A 14,241-nucleotide genomic window follows, 5' to 3' on the forward strand; every position below is an offset into this window, starting at 1 on the left:
GATGGGATCAAGCGTGACGCCAAAGCTGAACAGATCACACACACACACACACACACACATACACACACACATACACACACACACACACACACACACACACATACACACACATACACACACACACACATACACACACACATACATACAAACACACACACACATTCACATACACACACATACACACACACACACACACACACACACATTCACATACCACATACATACACACACACATACACACACACACACACACACACACACACACACACACAAAACAACAACATCTTTGAACTTCAACGGATCACATCCTGGAAAATAGATGTTGTGGGATTAACTAGTAGCATACATCAAACACAGAACTTCTCACGGATCAAAATTACTGAGTGCGGAGCAGGGGGGGGGGGGGGGGCAAGGGGGATGGAGGCTCAGTGCGGACAGATGACAGGAAAGACATCAAAGGACCCATCGCACAAGGGGGCGGAGCCGCTCCAAGCCAACCACATCAAGTCAGATTCACCGCAGCAGGCAGTGGGTGCAGAGCGGTGCATTCAGTGCACTATGCGTGTGAAGTGGTCACGGCTGGCTGCCCCTCGCACTACCTGCAATCACTGAATGGAACCTCCAGCTTAGATCGTAGACCCTTTGCTTTCATCCTCTAGGATGCTGTCTCCTTTGATTTGTCCTCGGAGAAACACCGGTACACAAGAACCTTTGATACGGTGGAACCCCCCTTTTAAGACCTTGAATGTTCAGTTGATAACCTCTGTAAATTTACCTTCATTTTAAGACTGCAACCCTTTTTTATACCTGATTTTCTCAGCTTGTTGGAAGTCTTGAAATGGGTGTTCCACTGTAGAAACAGGACTGCAATTGCTGAACGGAATCTTGGTTTGAAATCGCACTGCTACGTTCCTGCCGAGCGTATGATGCCGCTGTCACGTTCCATTTCCCCGGCATCAGGTATAGGTACGGCATTCGCTGAGTTGTGCAATCAGTGAATGAGGGCATTGCCGCTGTGCAGTCACGCGTGGAGAACTATGCAGTACCGAGCCAAGTTCCTGAAACCACCATTCACCGATTTTCGTCGTGAATCGCATACCATACCTGCGGGTAAGTGATCCGTCACATCCCAAACAACGTGCAACGCGTGCACTTGCGTGCACCGACGTCATCTGGTCAAACTGACCTAGGGTGAGGGGGCTCGTGCTGATTGCTCGTCTTGGAGGCTGCGGTTTTGCGAATAAGGTCATGGCTATCGCCTTGTGATCTATGAAAGGAACCTCCAGCTTAGATCGTAGACCCTTTGCTCTCATCCTCTAGGATGCTGTCTCCTTTGATTTGTCCTCGGAGAAACACCGGTACACAAGAAACTTTGATACGGTATGTCTATATTAACGGTTATCAGAGTACTTTTATCTACTCACTGAAGCACATTTGGCTCGTCAGAGGGAACACATTATGATAAACGTCCTTCTTTGTATCGAACAAATTGAACTGTTCGGATCTGGACCTGGATGCCCACTAGGTGTTGGTCGTTGGGTATACATCACAGGATCCGATTTCTGCTGTAGCTGACGGGAGGTGTTCACATCGCCATTTAAAAAGACCTCTTCATACATGGTCGTTTTTTTCAGTACCTTAAACTACATATATATGCACAGCCTGATGTTAAAAGATTAAAAACTTGGGGCGAGGCCGGTAAAAGATTATATGTTATTCGATAAAAATAAAACAAATTGTTAAGACTTGCAGACTCGTACCGCTTCTCCTTTCAATATTAATCACCGTACGTTAAAATGCGAACTGCATGGGCCTTTCAAAAGATATATGAAACGCCGACTGAGGCTTTTTTTCAAACTTTCCTATAATGGAACTTGGAGTTCTCGTTAACTCGTCAATCTAACATTTGGCTGCATCGTCAGACAAAAGTTATGCAGGTGTAAGTCATTAGTGAACGTCAATTGCCAATCATACGTATAATAGTTGGGCATCTGTAGCAAAGATGAAAGAAACCTCAAGCACTCGTTTTTATGAAAAAAAATATGTCCACCTGCATCGCTCGCAACAACCGAAGCGGAGATTTAACTTCAAACGATAGTTCTCGAGCGTCCTTGTCGAGTTTGAAAAATACATGAAGTAAAAACTTGAAACTTCAAAATAAGCTTTGGAACTAACGAGGCGAACAGTTGCAGAGTTTTGCAATGATTGTCTTGAAGTGTTTTGACGAACACTTTGTTGATGTTTCTTTACGGCATGTTGGTTGCACTTTTTGCCTCAAGAGAGACTTATCAAAGCTTGCTTCATTCTTGCATTAAACGAAGCAGAAATCGTGTTTCTATAGCATGTTTGTCTTCAAACCCCGGGGTGACGAAACGCAGCCATCCGTGTCCTGCAGCCTCGTTCTTCGCAAGGGAAGGAAGCGTTTGATGCGGGTGGAGAGTGCGTGACCAGAGATTTGCTTATCCGTTTGGCTTGCACCTGGTGCCGTAGCCTGGGTGAGAGCGGCGCCTTTGATCTCTAGCCATCTTATCTACCTGTTTTACCACGCTTCTTACACCTTGGCCCTCCCCAACACAAACCAATCACATCACACGCTCTTCGTCGCATCCGTTACAACAACAGAGATACCCCCTCCCAACCCGCCCCCCATTCCAACAACAACCTTTCTTTTTATTTTTGTTTGGTTGCTCCTTTGTTTTTTGTTTCTCTAAAAGGATAAGAAATCTGCTCATTAAAAGTGTATCAATCTTGTCCTCAAAGCGCTCCAACTGTCTGTGTTGCGTCAAGTCTGTTCAGCAGGCACTTTTAATGGTCGTCTTTTCAGACTTAGCTAACTTTGCGCGAGGCATCACCCAATTCTGTGGATGGACAGTTGACAATAATCGCCAGCAGCTTTGAGCAAAGCATTCTTCAAAGCAGAATGCTTTTTTTATGTCCTTCCTTGGAAAAAGTTCTCATTGTCAGCCTTGGATAGCCGAGATCAGAAATTCATCACTTTCATACTCTTCTTCTTTTGCTCGAAGGTTTGATTCTCTGGTTGTTGGTGTCTTTGGGTTTCGAAGAATTATTCAGTCTGTCTTCACTGCATTATTAGATGAGGAACGAAAAGAAGTGTGGCCGTCACCAACTCCCTTGCAGACCAAACTATACGGCAGTCGACAGGAGTTGGAGAAAACGACAACATTTATCACCAGTGCTGGACTGGTCGTGTAACCTCTGCGAACGCCAAGAAGAAGAAGAAGACTGCATTATTAGAAGGCGTTTACACAGATTTTAACCAATGGGCTTGCAAGGAAGTCGTGAGCAGTCGAACCTTCTTTCAAGTCATTTTGTATTAAAGGAAGTCGTGAGCAGTCGAACCTTCTTTCAAGTCATTTTGTATTATGACGTCATCTCGAAGTTTGTTTCTCTTCTGACGTCAGATAATTCACTTTGGAAGACAGGGCCAAGAACCAGTTTATTCATTCGGAGTAGTTTCTCGGTTTAGTTACCAAATTTGCCGAAGAAAATGATCCCCAGCAACAGCCCTAAGATAAATAGTCAAATTACTATTTAGGAACATCCCTAAATAGTACGATTACTATTCAGCAACATCCCTAAATAGTACGATTAATAATCAGCAACATCCTTAAATAGTAAGATTTCTATTCGTCTCTTTCAGAAACACAAGCATGGAGGCTGACAAGCAGCGGACCAGGACGAAACTGCACGTGCTGCACGCGCTGTGCGTGCTGGTGGTGTGCACACTGTTGGCCCAGCGGTCCCAGGCGGCCGCCCAGCGAGGTTCGAGTCCCAACGATATCGCGCTGAGCGTGGACCGCCTGACGGAGCTAGGAAACCGCGGCCAGGCTTTGCTGCGGAACATCGCCATCATGACGCACTCGTGCGGCAACACGGAGATGCCGCAGCTCCGACGTAAGCGGCTACGTCACTCCTCTGTGACGTGCAATGACGGCAGTCATGCTGGGTAAGTTATATTATAAGTGAGAGGATTGAAAGGATGGGTGGAGGCTTTTGATTGTATACAGATTGTTTGTTTGTTTGTTTGTTTGTTTGTTGTTTGTTTGTTTGTTTGTTTGTTTGTTTGAGAGAGAGAGAGAGAGAGAGAGAGAGAGAGAGAGAGAGAGAGAGAGAGAGAGAGAGTGTGTGTTGGGGGGGGGGGAGGTTTTGTCGTATTTTTTTATGTTTTCCTCGCACCTTATTTTCTTATAGTTTATTCCCTTTTTTATCACGACCTTTCTTTCCAATTTCTATTCCTAACCCGGCCTACACGCTTATTCTTCATCAACACGATATTCCTGAACTATTTCCTCATCTTTTTCTTCAGTTCCGTCCGCAGATGCAGAGGGGTGTTGCTGGAGGTTGAAATAAGGGGGAAGAGGAAGTGGTGGGATAGGGCGGGATCAACGAGAAAAATACTTCAGGGGGGCAAGAGCAAAGGCAGAGAGCAATATCGTGGGAACCCCGTCCCCCTGCAAAAGGGACTTGAAGCGAAGAGACCCTCGCTCGGACAGCAGGCACTTGAGACCATGACGAGCTGTTGAAGGCACCGAGAGGGCCCCCACCTTTATCTGCCACGAGCCTTGTGACCGAAACAACAAAACGTTTAGTCCCCGTGTGTTGGCGCTCTTCTCGCGGTGGGCTTTGATCTCCAAGTGGCCGTAGAGTGGACACGAGTGAGGCTACACCGCGCCGGGGGGAACTGGGGCGCTGAGTGAAGATTGTCCGCCGTAGCAAGTGCTTGGAGGGAATGATTGAAGATTGTCAGTCCCCGTAGCGAGTCCTTTGGAACAACTTCAGAGCTGAGAACTGTCATCTAGAGAGAGAGAGAGAGAGAGGGGGGGAGAGGGAGAGAGAGAGAGGGAGAGAGAGAGCCGACGACTGGTTGAGGATCCTAGTGGTAAGTCACACACACACCTTCGTCTCTTTTCCCAATCAATCTCAATACTTATAGTCAATACGTGACTAAATGTAACAAGACAGACACCTTGGCCGGAGATGGGGTGGGGGAGGGGTGATAATACCAAGAACAAGGAGGTCACACGAATCTCCGATGTTTTGAAGATTCACAAGACCTCACACACTATCTCCGTCTCTACCAGCAGGTGCGGAAAGCTTACCTGTTTTCCTCTGTGAGTTGCTCAGACAATGAAACCACTTAGGCCACTTTAGCGCCTTTCAAAAGCTTCAAAAGATCTTTCAAGAACGCCAGTTTTGTGAGCTTTTTGTTTCAAGAGCGACGACTTGTAAAGAATATTGTCAAGTGTCTCAGCAAAGTCTTTTTGGCCGGAGAAGACCCGCGAGAGCTGTTGGTTATTAGTTTGTCAGAAACAGAGTGTCTGTGCAAAGTTCTCTGGGAACACATAACAATTCTCGAAAAAGACCCATGCACGAGAATGTCACTGTAAACAACGCGCTTGTACTCATTTTTCACCTCAATATATAGCGGAGAAGATATTTCCTGTCGCAAAGTTAAGTGAATTCTGGCGTTGAAACTCCATGGGAACGAAATTTTAAAAACAAAATTAAGAAAATGAGAGAGTTTACGACACCAGGAGAAAACAGCACCAGAAATCGTTCCCCTAGTAAAAATATGAAATATCAATCCTGAGAACGAGAAAATAGGAGAGCTATGATATGAAACTGCAAAATTACTGACAGCATGGACGCCGCATTCTAACCTTCCTAAAATTAATGGACAGGAAAATGGCTATACATAAAGTGCCAAACAAAATCAAGAACGAGGACGGGCGTTGTGGCGGGGTGGTAAGACGTCGGCCTCTTAATCGGAAGGTCGAGGGTTCGAATCTCGGCCGCGGCCGCCTGGTGGGTTAAGTGTGGAGATTTTTCCGATCTCCCAGGTCAACTTATGTGCAGACCTGCTAGTGACTTATCCCCCTTCGTGTGTACACGCAAGCACAAGACCAAGTGCGCACGTAAAAGATCCTGTAATCCATGTCAGAGTTCGGTGGGTTATAGAAACACGAAAATACCCAGCATGCTTCCTCCGAAAGCGGCGTGTGGCTGCCTAAATGGCGGGGTAAAAACGGTCATACACGTAAAATTCCACTCGTGCAAAAACACGAGTGTACGTGGGAGTTTCAGCCCACAAACGCAGAAGAAGAAGAATCAAGAACGAGTGCACGAGGAAGTTGCAGCCCACGTACGAAGAAGAAGAAGAAGAAGAAGAAGAAGAAGAAGAAGAAGAAGGAGGAGGAGGAGGAGGAGGAGGAGGAGGAGGAGGAGGAGGAGGAGGAGGAGGAGGAGGAGGAGGAGGAGCATGTACGGTGCAGTGAGATCTCCAATGGCAATGCACCACCGTTGTTTGGTTGCTGAGTTGCAGGGTCCTTAAAACTGTCCCACTGCAAACGAACATTTCATCTGTCTTTCTTGGCATGGCAGTTCTCTACTTTTCACCTCTGTGTAGACAAAAGTTCACTGTCAACCTTACATTTGGATTAACTCACAAAACTTGAATGTTATTGCAGATGTGGACTGGGTGGCCGAGTGGTAACGCACCTGCGCTCGGAAGCGAGAGGTTGCGAGTTCGACCCTGGGTCAGGGCGTTAGCAATTTTCTCCCCCCTTTCCTAACCTAGGTGGTGGGTTCAAGTGCTAGTCTTTCGGATGAGACGAAAAACCGAGGTCCCTTCGTGTACACTACATTGGGGTGTGCACGTTAAAGATCCCACGATTGACAAAAGGGTTTTTCCTGGTAAAATTGTATAGGCACAGATAAAAATGTCCACCAAAATACCCGTGTGACTTGGAATAATAGGCCGTGAAAAGTAGGATATGTGCCGAAATGGCTGCGATCTGGGACTCCCCCTAACCCAATGATCTCGGGGTTGACGTAAAATGACGCTTCTTTCCATCGGAAAAGAGAATTCATGATGCCCTTTCATGCCGGAGATAATTCTGCTAATTCCACCTCACTTGTGATAGTGTTTGTTCCTCAAAACTTGAGCCGGCGAAGCGTAAGCTTATACGTATTACAGTGGAACCCCTCTTTGGAGACCTCAAATCCCCCCCGCGGGTTAGGGGGAAGAATTTACCCGATGCTCCCCAGCATGTCGTAAGAGGCGACTAACGGATTCTGTTTCTCCTTTTACCCTTGTTAAGTGTTTCTTGTATAGAATATAGTCAATGTTTGTAAAGATTTTAGTCAAGCAGTATGTAAGAAATGTTACGTCCTTTGTACTGGAAACTTGCATTCTCCCAGTAAGGTAATATATTGTACTACGTTGCAAGCCCCTGGAGCAAATTTTTGATTAGTGCTTTTGTGAACAAGAAACAATTGACAAGTGGCTCTATCCCATCTCTCCCCTTTCCCCGTCGCGATTTAACCCTTCGTGGTTGAAAACGACGTTAAACACCAAATAAACAAAACAACAACAAGACCTCAAAGAATACGTAAAAATCAGTTTTAAAATCAATTTCAGGAGGGAGTCTTAAAATGGGGGTAAATTTACAGAGTTTATGAACAGAAAGTCTGAGAAAAGACGGTCCGAAAAGAGAGGGAGTCTTAAAATGGGGGTAAATTTACAGAGTTTATGAACAGAAAGTCTGAGAAAAGACGGTCCGAAAAGGGAGGGAGTCTTAAAATGGGGGTAAATTTACAGAGTTTATGAACAGAAAGTCTGAGAAAAGACGGTCCGAAAAGGGAGGGAGTCATAAATTAGGGAGTCTTAAAAGGGGAGTCCCACCGTACTCGACTTCGCCATTCATTTCAAGTCAGCTCCGCACGAACTAGATGTTCTCAAACTTCATTCATCATTTCTCACACAAGCGGATTTTGGCTGCCTGTCAAGCCTTGAGAGGACTGATAAGCATCGGCAAACACCGGCTGAGAAGTGCTTGTCCAATGATCAAGATCAAAGGCGTCGTTTCGGCTTCTACCCGGGGTAGGATTTGAAAATCTGTGTCACAGTATTCTGCTGTTGAATAGGTCCCGTCAGGGTTTCTCCCAGTAAAAGTTGTGATTTAGGAGACTTTCTGAAATCCTAGGATTATAGCTGGAGATCTTTTGCTGATCTGTTTACAATAAGTTTACTGTGGGTATCGTATGTCGCGCACGCATCAAAGGTTAAAGCACACTTACCCGTTTATCTCGGAAAGGACTTCTCCTGCTGAATGTCTTTTGATCAGGCTCTGGATGCAGACGATCTGTAGGTCTGTAAGCATCAGCATCTAATGCCCGTGTGCTGGAAAGAAAGAACATACAAGTGCATTCAACTGACAGCTTCTGCTGAAGTTGGTCCGCAGTTGTAAAAGATCTGACCAATTCTGTCAGAAAGAAATCGATGGAAAAATTGGTATTATGCGAACAACTAGTCAGCTCAGCATCCTGAAAGGGGAAGTGTTCCTGCAAGCAGTTGAAACGCCAACGAGCACAGCTCTTCGTTAGCTTCCAACACCGAGACAAGCAGGCCTCCAAAAGCATTGGGTCGGGGACGAAAAGTCACTCATAGGACGGTTGAAGATCGGTGTACATGGACAATTTCTCGGTGGATTTGTTGATGGACGTGTTCTCACCACATACATCTTCCAGACTGTGGTTTTCTGCTGACGGATAACTAAATCATATCTTTCAAGTGGTTTCCATCCTTTATTTCAAAGCACTGCTGAGCATAGAATCAAACAACAAGAATGATAGGTTATTGGAACGTTTACTTTTTGACAAAAACACACGTTACATTAAATGTACTCCAGTGGTCTTTGAAGTAGACACACAGACATGAACTTATGATACAGATAATGAACTTATGATACAGATAATGAACTTATGATACAGATAATGAACTTATGATACAGACAAGAACTTATGATACAGACAAGAACTTATGATACAGACAAGAACTTATGATACAGATAAAGAACTTATGATACAGACAAAAACTTATGATACAGACAAAAACTTATGATACAGACAAAAACTTATGATACAGACAAAAACTTATGATACAGACAAAAACTTATGATACAGACAAACACTTATGATACAGACAAAAACTTATGATACAGATAATGAACTTATGATACAGATAATGAACTTATGATAGAGATAAAGAACTTATGATACAGACAAAAACTTATGATACAGATAAAGAACTTATGATACAGATAATGAACTTATGATACAGATAATGAACTTATGATACAGATAAAGAACTTATGATACAGACAAGAACTTATGATACAGATAAAGAACTTATGATACAGATAAAGAACTTATGATACAGACAAGAACTTATGATACAGATAAAGAACTTATGATACAGATAAAGAACTTATGATACAGACAAAGAACTTATGATACAGACAAGAACTTATGATACAGACAATGAACTTATGATACAGATAAAGAACTTATGATACAGATAATGAACTTATGATACAGATAAAGAACTTATGATACAGACAAAGAACTTATGATACAGACAAGAACTTATGATACAGACAATGAACTTATGATACAGATAAAGAACTTATGATAGAGATAAAGAACTTATGATAGAGATAATGAACTTATTTCAAAATCTTGCAAGAACCTTGCTGGCGAGACCCTGATGAGCCTTAACGTTGTAACGTTTTGTTAAAACCAGTTCCAGTAACCTGCCACTCTTTTTTTTTAATTCTGAATTTGGCACGTTAGCATTCTATCTGTATGGATTACTGCAAAGCTTAAAAAAGTAAATGGTGCTTTAAGCTCAACTTTACTATACTGCATTTAATTTCAAGTTGAAGTGTATTCATCCCACCTTTATTATGTTCAGCGCATTCTAACCATGAAAGTATAACATCAAAGCAAGGCAGCCAAGCTTCTCATATTCCGTGTGTCACTGACTCTTTGATTTGACAACAGAACTAAAGAGAATTGAAGGAGCAAAACTGTCGATTAACCCAGCACAGCCTTTGATCTGCAAAGCCTTTCTGCTCCAACATCTGGGAGTGTATTTATTCCAGGCGTGCGCTAAACTCGAGTATTATATTTTTTTGTATAATTGGTGGGTCAATTATGCAGCCATGAAATTAGCCAGAGCATTAGTTCCGCTAACTTTTTTCTGTTTGTGAAAATCTGACATCCGAAGAAAAGCATTAAAATATCGTTAATGTATTACGCGGTGAGATTAACGCATAGAGCTAACGTTCAAAACAGGTCGGACATTTGCGGTCGGTACAAAGAAAATCTCTGTTCCGTCAAGACGCAAACGTTTTTGTTAGGACTACGTAGATACTTCAAGTCCTGTATCGAGAGTCAAAATCGCTATCAACTGAGCGAGTGTGGATCCAGTACTTGCTGTTACTTTCTTCCCTTGATGCCGCCGGAAGTCTTTACCACGCGTATTCCCTGTGATATATGAGGTCCTGGATTCGCTTCTGCTGGCTCCATTGAAATCTTCTTCTTCTTCTTCTTGTCGATCACTCAGATGGAAACGCCGGTTCCCCGCGCAAATGTTGCCGTGCGCTGTAGGTCGTCCAGACTGCCATATAGAGCTTCCCTTGCACCGTGGTCGCCTCCGCCCAGATCTGGCTCCTGAGGCCATCGTGTAGTGGGCAAGTCTGCAGCAGGTGTTCCGTTGTCATGCTGCCTGTTTGACAAGGGCACTGGTCTGACTGGCCAATTCTGAACTTGGTGAAAAGGTGGTGGTTCATTCGGTTGTGGCCTGTCCGCAGCCTGAATATGAGGACCTGCTCAGACCTTGTGAGCAGGTGAAAGGCGTCGTTTTTGTTGTAGTGTGGGTGCTGCTGCAACCACTTTTTGTGTTGCTTGGCCTTGATGATGGTCTTGGCTTCTTTGAAGGTGGTTGATCTGTCATTCTGGTCCTTCGTAGTGCCCTCCTTTGCCAGAGTATCTGCGGCTTCGTTGCCTAGTATGTTGCAGTGAGAGGGGACCCATTGCAGCACGACTGTGTGGGCTCTGCGCAGGGAGGTCAAGGCGGATGACAGGTCATTCAGTTCTTTGTCTCTGGCAGTGTCTAAGGCCTGCAGGACTGACTTTGCGTCGCTGAAGAACACAACGTTGTTGGAGGAGAGTGGACTGTGCTCAATGTGGGCTGCACCTGTCTGGAGCGCTACTGCTTCAGCCTTGAAGTTGGTGGAGTAGAGGCCGGTAGCGAGGGAGATGTGTTTTTCTTCTCGACCTCCTGGGAACTTCTGGCACCACCACTTCTGACAGCCTGGTCGGCAGATCCGTCAGTGTATACATGAGTCCATTGGCGTTGGGGGTAGGAGTTGTGGATGTGTTCAATGGTGAGAGACTTCAGTTCAGCACAGCTGTGGGAGTCTTTCTTGCCAACGCAAGGAATACTGCAGCGTATCTGGGGTCTTCCTTCATCACTCCAGCTTGGGTTTTCAAGGTATTGGGGGATATCTTTGGGTTGTTGGTCCAGGATATCTTGGTGTCTCCTTTCCAACACCCTCGTCTGGTGGATGAAGCTTCCTCTCTTCAGTCTTCCTTTTGTTGGTTGGCACAGTCTGTCTTTCATGGGGTGAGTTGGCAGTCGTTTGAATTTAGCTGCCTGGGTGAGGAGTTTGGTGTCCCTTCTGTCTTCCATGGGCTCAAGGCCCATGATGTTTTCCAGCTCTTGGATAGGGGTTGACCGCATGGCGCCAGTGATGATTCTGGCCGCCTGGTTCTGCACCTTGCTGACTCTGTCAAAATTTGACTTGGCTGCTGTGCCCCATGCCGTCACTCCGTACTCAAGTACTGGTCTGACGCTGCCCACGTACATCTTCTTGAGGATTGCTGCATCTGCACCCCACGTTGTGCCAGTTAGCTTTTTCATTAGTGCTAACCGCTCCATTGAAATGATTTTGGAGAACACAAAGCTGGAAAGGGTAAAATAAGTTGACATCGGTTGACCCCTTCTGGTCCTTCGGGATATTTTTCGATTTATAAGTTGATTGCAGTCCTTTCCACGCTTTAACCTTCAAATGTAGACAGAAAGAACAATTAGGCAAAAAAAAAAATAGGTCTGTTTACGGTAACATAGGCTAAAAAAATAGGGTCGGTAGGTCGGGATTTTTTTTTCTTTTTTTTTTTCCAAAAAACCATATTTTTACGTTATTTTGCCAAAAAAACCAAGATTTTTTTTTTTTTTTTCCCCAAATGCCAAAAAAAAGTCTAGGGTCGCGCGAAAAAACTAGGGTCGGTCGGGTTACCGTAAACAGACCTATTTTTTTTTTTGGCCTTATAAGAGATATACATTTTTCTCCTGTCCATATTTCGCACTCCTCAACAAACTTTGTTTTTAAACGCTAGACTTTTCGTTTGCACTGAGTCTGGAGTGATAATACGTACATGCGCTTCAAATTTCGCAGACAAATTTACGTTTGCGATGTTCAGTCAACATTCTTTACTCTACTCAAAGAACCTCGTTTGCTTTACTTTTAGAAATGAAACTGAGAAAAACAAATTAAAATTTTTAGAGTTCACAGGTCAAGGTTGGTAATGTACGATCCGAGAAAATTGAAAGTATTGTCGAGTAAACAGACAAACTGACGCCGCGAATAAAACGAGGAGGAAAAAATACTCGAGGAGAAGAACACAAAAACACTGCACTTGAATTCGCGCCGATTCAATTTCACAACCACTCGAAACACTAAATCTGGATACACACATATAGACAAACGTTTCTAAAGATAGTCGCTAGTTCTTACACATCGGCTAAGTTTAGAGACACAAAATGGCACAGGAACTTACTCAGCTAGAATGATATAATCAGTTTGAAGCGTTTAACAGCGTCACTGCGTTGTTGTCATCAAAGGAGACACAAGTGGCAAACAAGAACTCCTTCACATTTAAATTTAACAACAGCGACACTTACAAACGAATTGCCTTACTGCAAGTTAGGTCAAAAGAATACGCGCTCCGGTTAGACTGACAGACATTTTCTGTTTCCTCAATTGTGCCCCCATCTCACCCCACCCCTCCCCCTTTGCACCCCGCGCCACTTTACATCCATAGAAGGATACAGAGCTTACGGAGCTTGTATGGTTGTTTATCATTCTTTGGCTTTTTGTTGTTGGAAAGATCTGGCTCATGATTTCTGATACTCCCTCGTGCTCTTTTGTCTGTGTCCCTTAAATTGTCGATCAAGTCTTAATCTTCTTCCATCTCCTCTTCTTCTTCTTCTTCGCTCATGGGCTTAGACTCCCACGTTCACTCATGATTTTAGCACGAGTGGAATTTTACGTGTATGGCCGTTTTTACCCCGCCATTCAGGCAGCATACGCCGATTTCGGGGGAGGCATGCTGGGTATTTTCGTGTTTCTATAACCCACCGAACTCTGACATGGATTACAGGATCTTTTCCGTGCGCACTTGGTCTTGTGCTTGCGTGTACACACGAAGGGGGTTAAGTCCCTAGCAGGTCTGCACATAAGTTGACCTGGGAGATCGAAAAAATCTCCACTCTTAACCCACCAGGCTGCAGCGACCGGGATTCGAACTCACGACCTCCCGATTAGGAGGCCGATGTCTTACCACCACGCCACTGCGCCCGTCCTCTTCTTCCACCATCTTCCAGTTGTCCGTTCGCTCTGTTTCTTTTATCGGCTTGTCTGCAACTTCCCTGTACATACAAGTATTGGTTGTTCTTCTGTCCTTTCTCTCTCTCTCTCTCCCCCCCCCCCTGCCTTTCCCTCTTTCTCTCTCCCTCTCTCTCTCCCTCTCTCTCTCTCCCTCTCTCTCCCTCCCTCTCGCTCTCTCTCCCTCCCCCTCTCTCCCTCTCTCTCTCCCTCTCTCCCTCTCTCTCCCTCCCCATCTCTCTCTCTCTCTCTCTCTCTCTCTCTCTCTCTCTCTCTCTCTCTCTCTCTCTCTCTCTCTCTCTCTCTCTCCTTTCTGATCGATTCTCTACATACAGATTGTTTAAGACCACAAGCAGTACTGAAGCGTATATAGATATGGAAATGAACAGCTATGTGAAAAGTGCATTAACTAAATTCAGGTTCGGTGTATCGGATCTTGCTGTACACAGGTGTAGGTATAGTGTACGGAGTGAGGAAGATTTGTTGTGTCGTCTGTGTAAATTGGCTAAAGAAAATGAAATACATTTTATGTTTTGCTGTCCTGCACTACGTGACCTAAGAGTATTATTGATAAAGCCAAAATATTATAACCATCCATGTATGTACCGATATACTTTGCTTATGTCTACTGGAAATGTCAGTCAAATATCCAAATTAGCACAATATATTTATCAGGGAATGAAAAGATTAATCACCGTGACATGATCTA

At 44.4% G+C, this 14,241-nt stretch overlaps 1 protein-coding gene across 1 annotated transcript in view; it reads left to right on the forward strand.

The window, feature by feature from the left end:
- The first annotated feature begins 417 nt into the window (after window positions 1-417).
- LOC138961102 (palmitoleoyl-protein carboxylesterase notum1-like) overlaps window positions 418-14,241 on the forward strand; it is a 43,582-nt gene continuing 29,758 nt past the window's right edge. Inside the window, exons 1-2 of the mRNA XM_070332700.1 lie at window positions 418-506; window positions 3,662-3,967. Of these exons, the coding sequence (XP_070188801.1) occupies window positions 418-506; window positions 3,662-3,967 (395 nt within the window). The remainder of the gene's footprint in view (window positions 507-3,661; window positions 3,968-14,241) is intronic.

This window comes from Littorina saxatilis, linkage group LG3 (assembly GCF_037325665.1).
Source record: "Littorina saxatilis isolate snail1 linkage group LG3, US_GU_Lsax_2.0, whole genome shotgun sequence".
NCBI classification, from domain to species: domain Eukaryota; kingdom Metazoa; phylum Mollusca; class Gastropoda; order Littorinimorpha; family Littorinidae; genus Littorina; species Littorina saxatilis.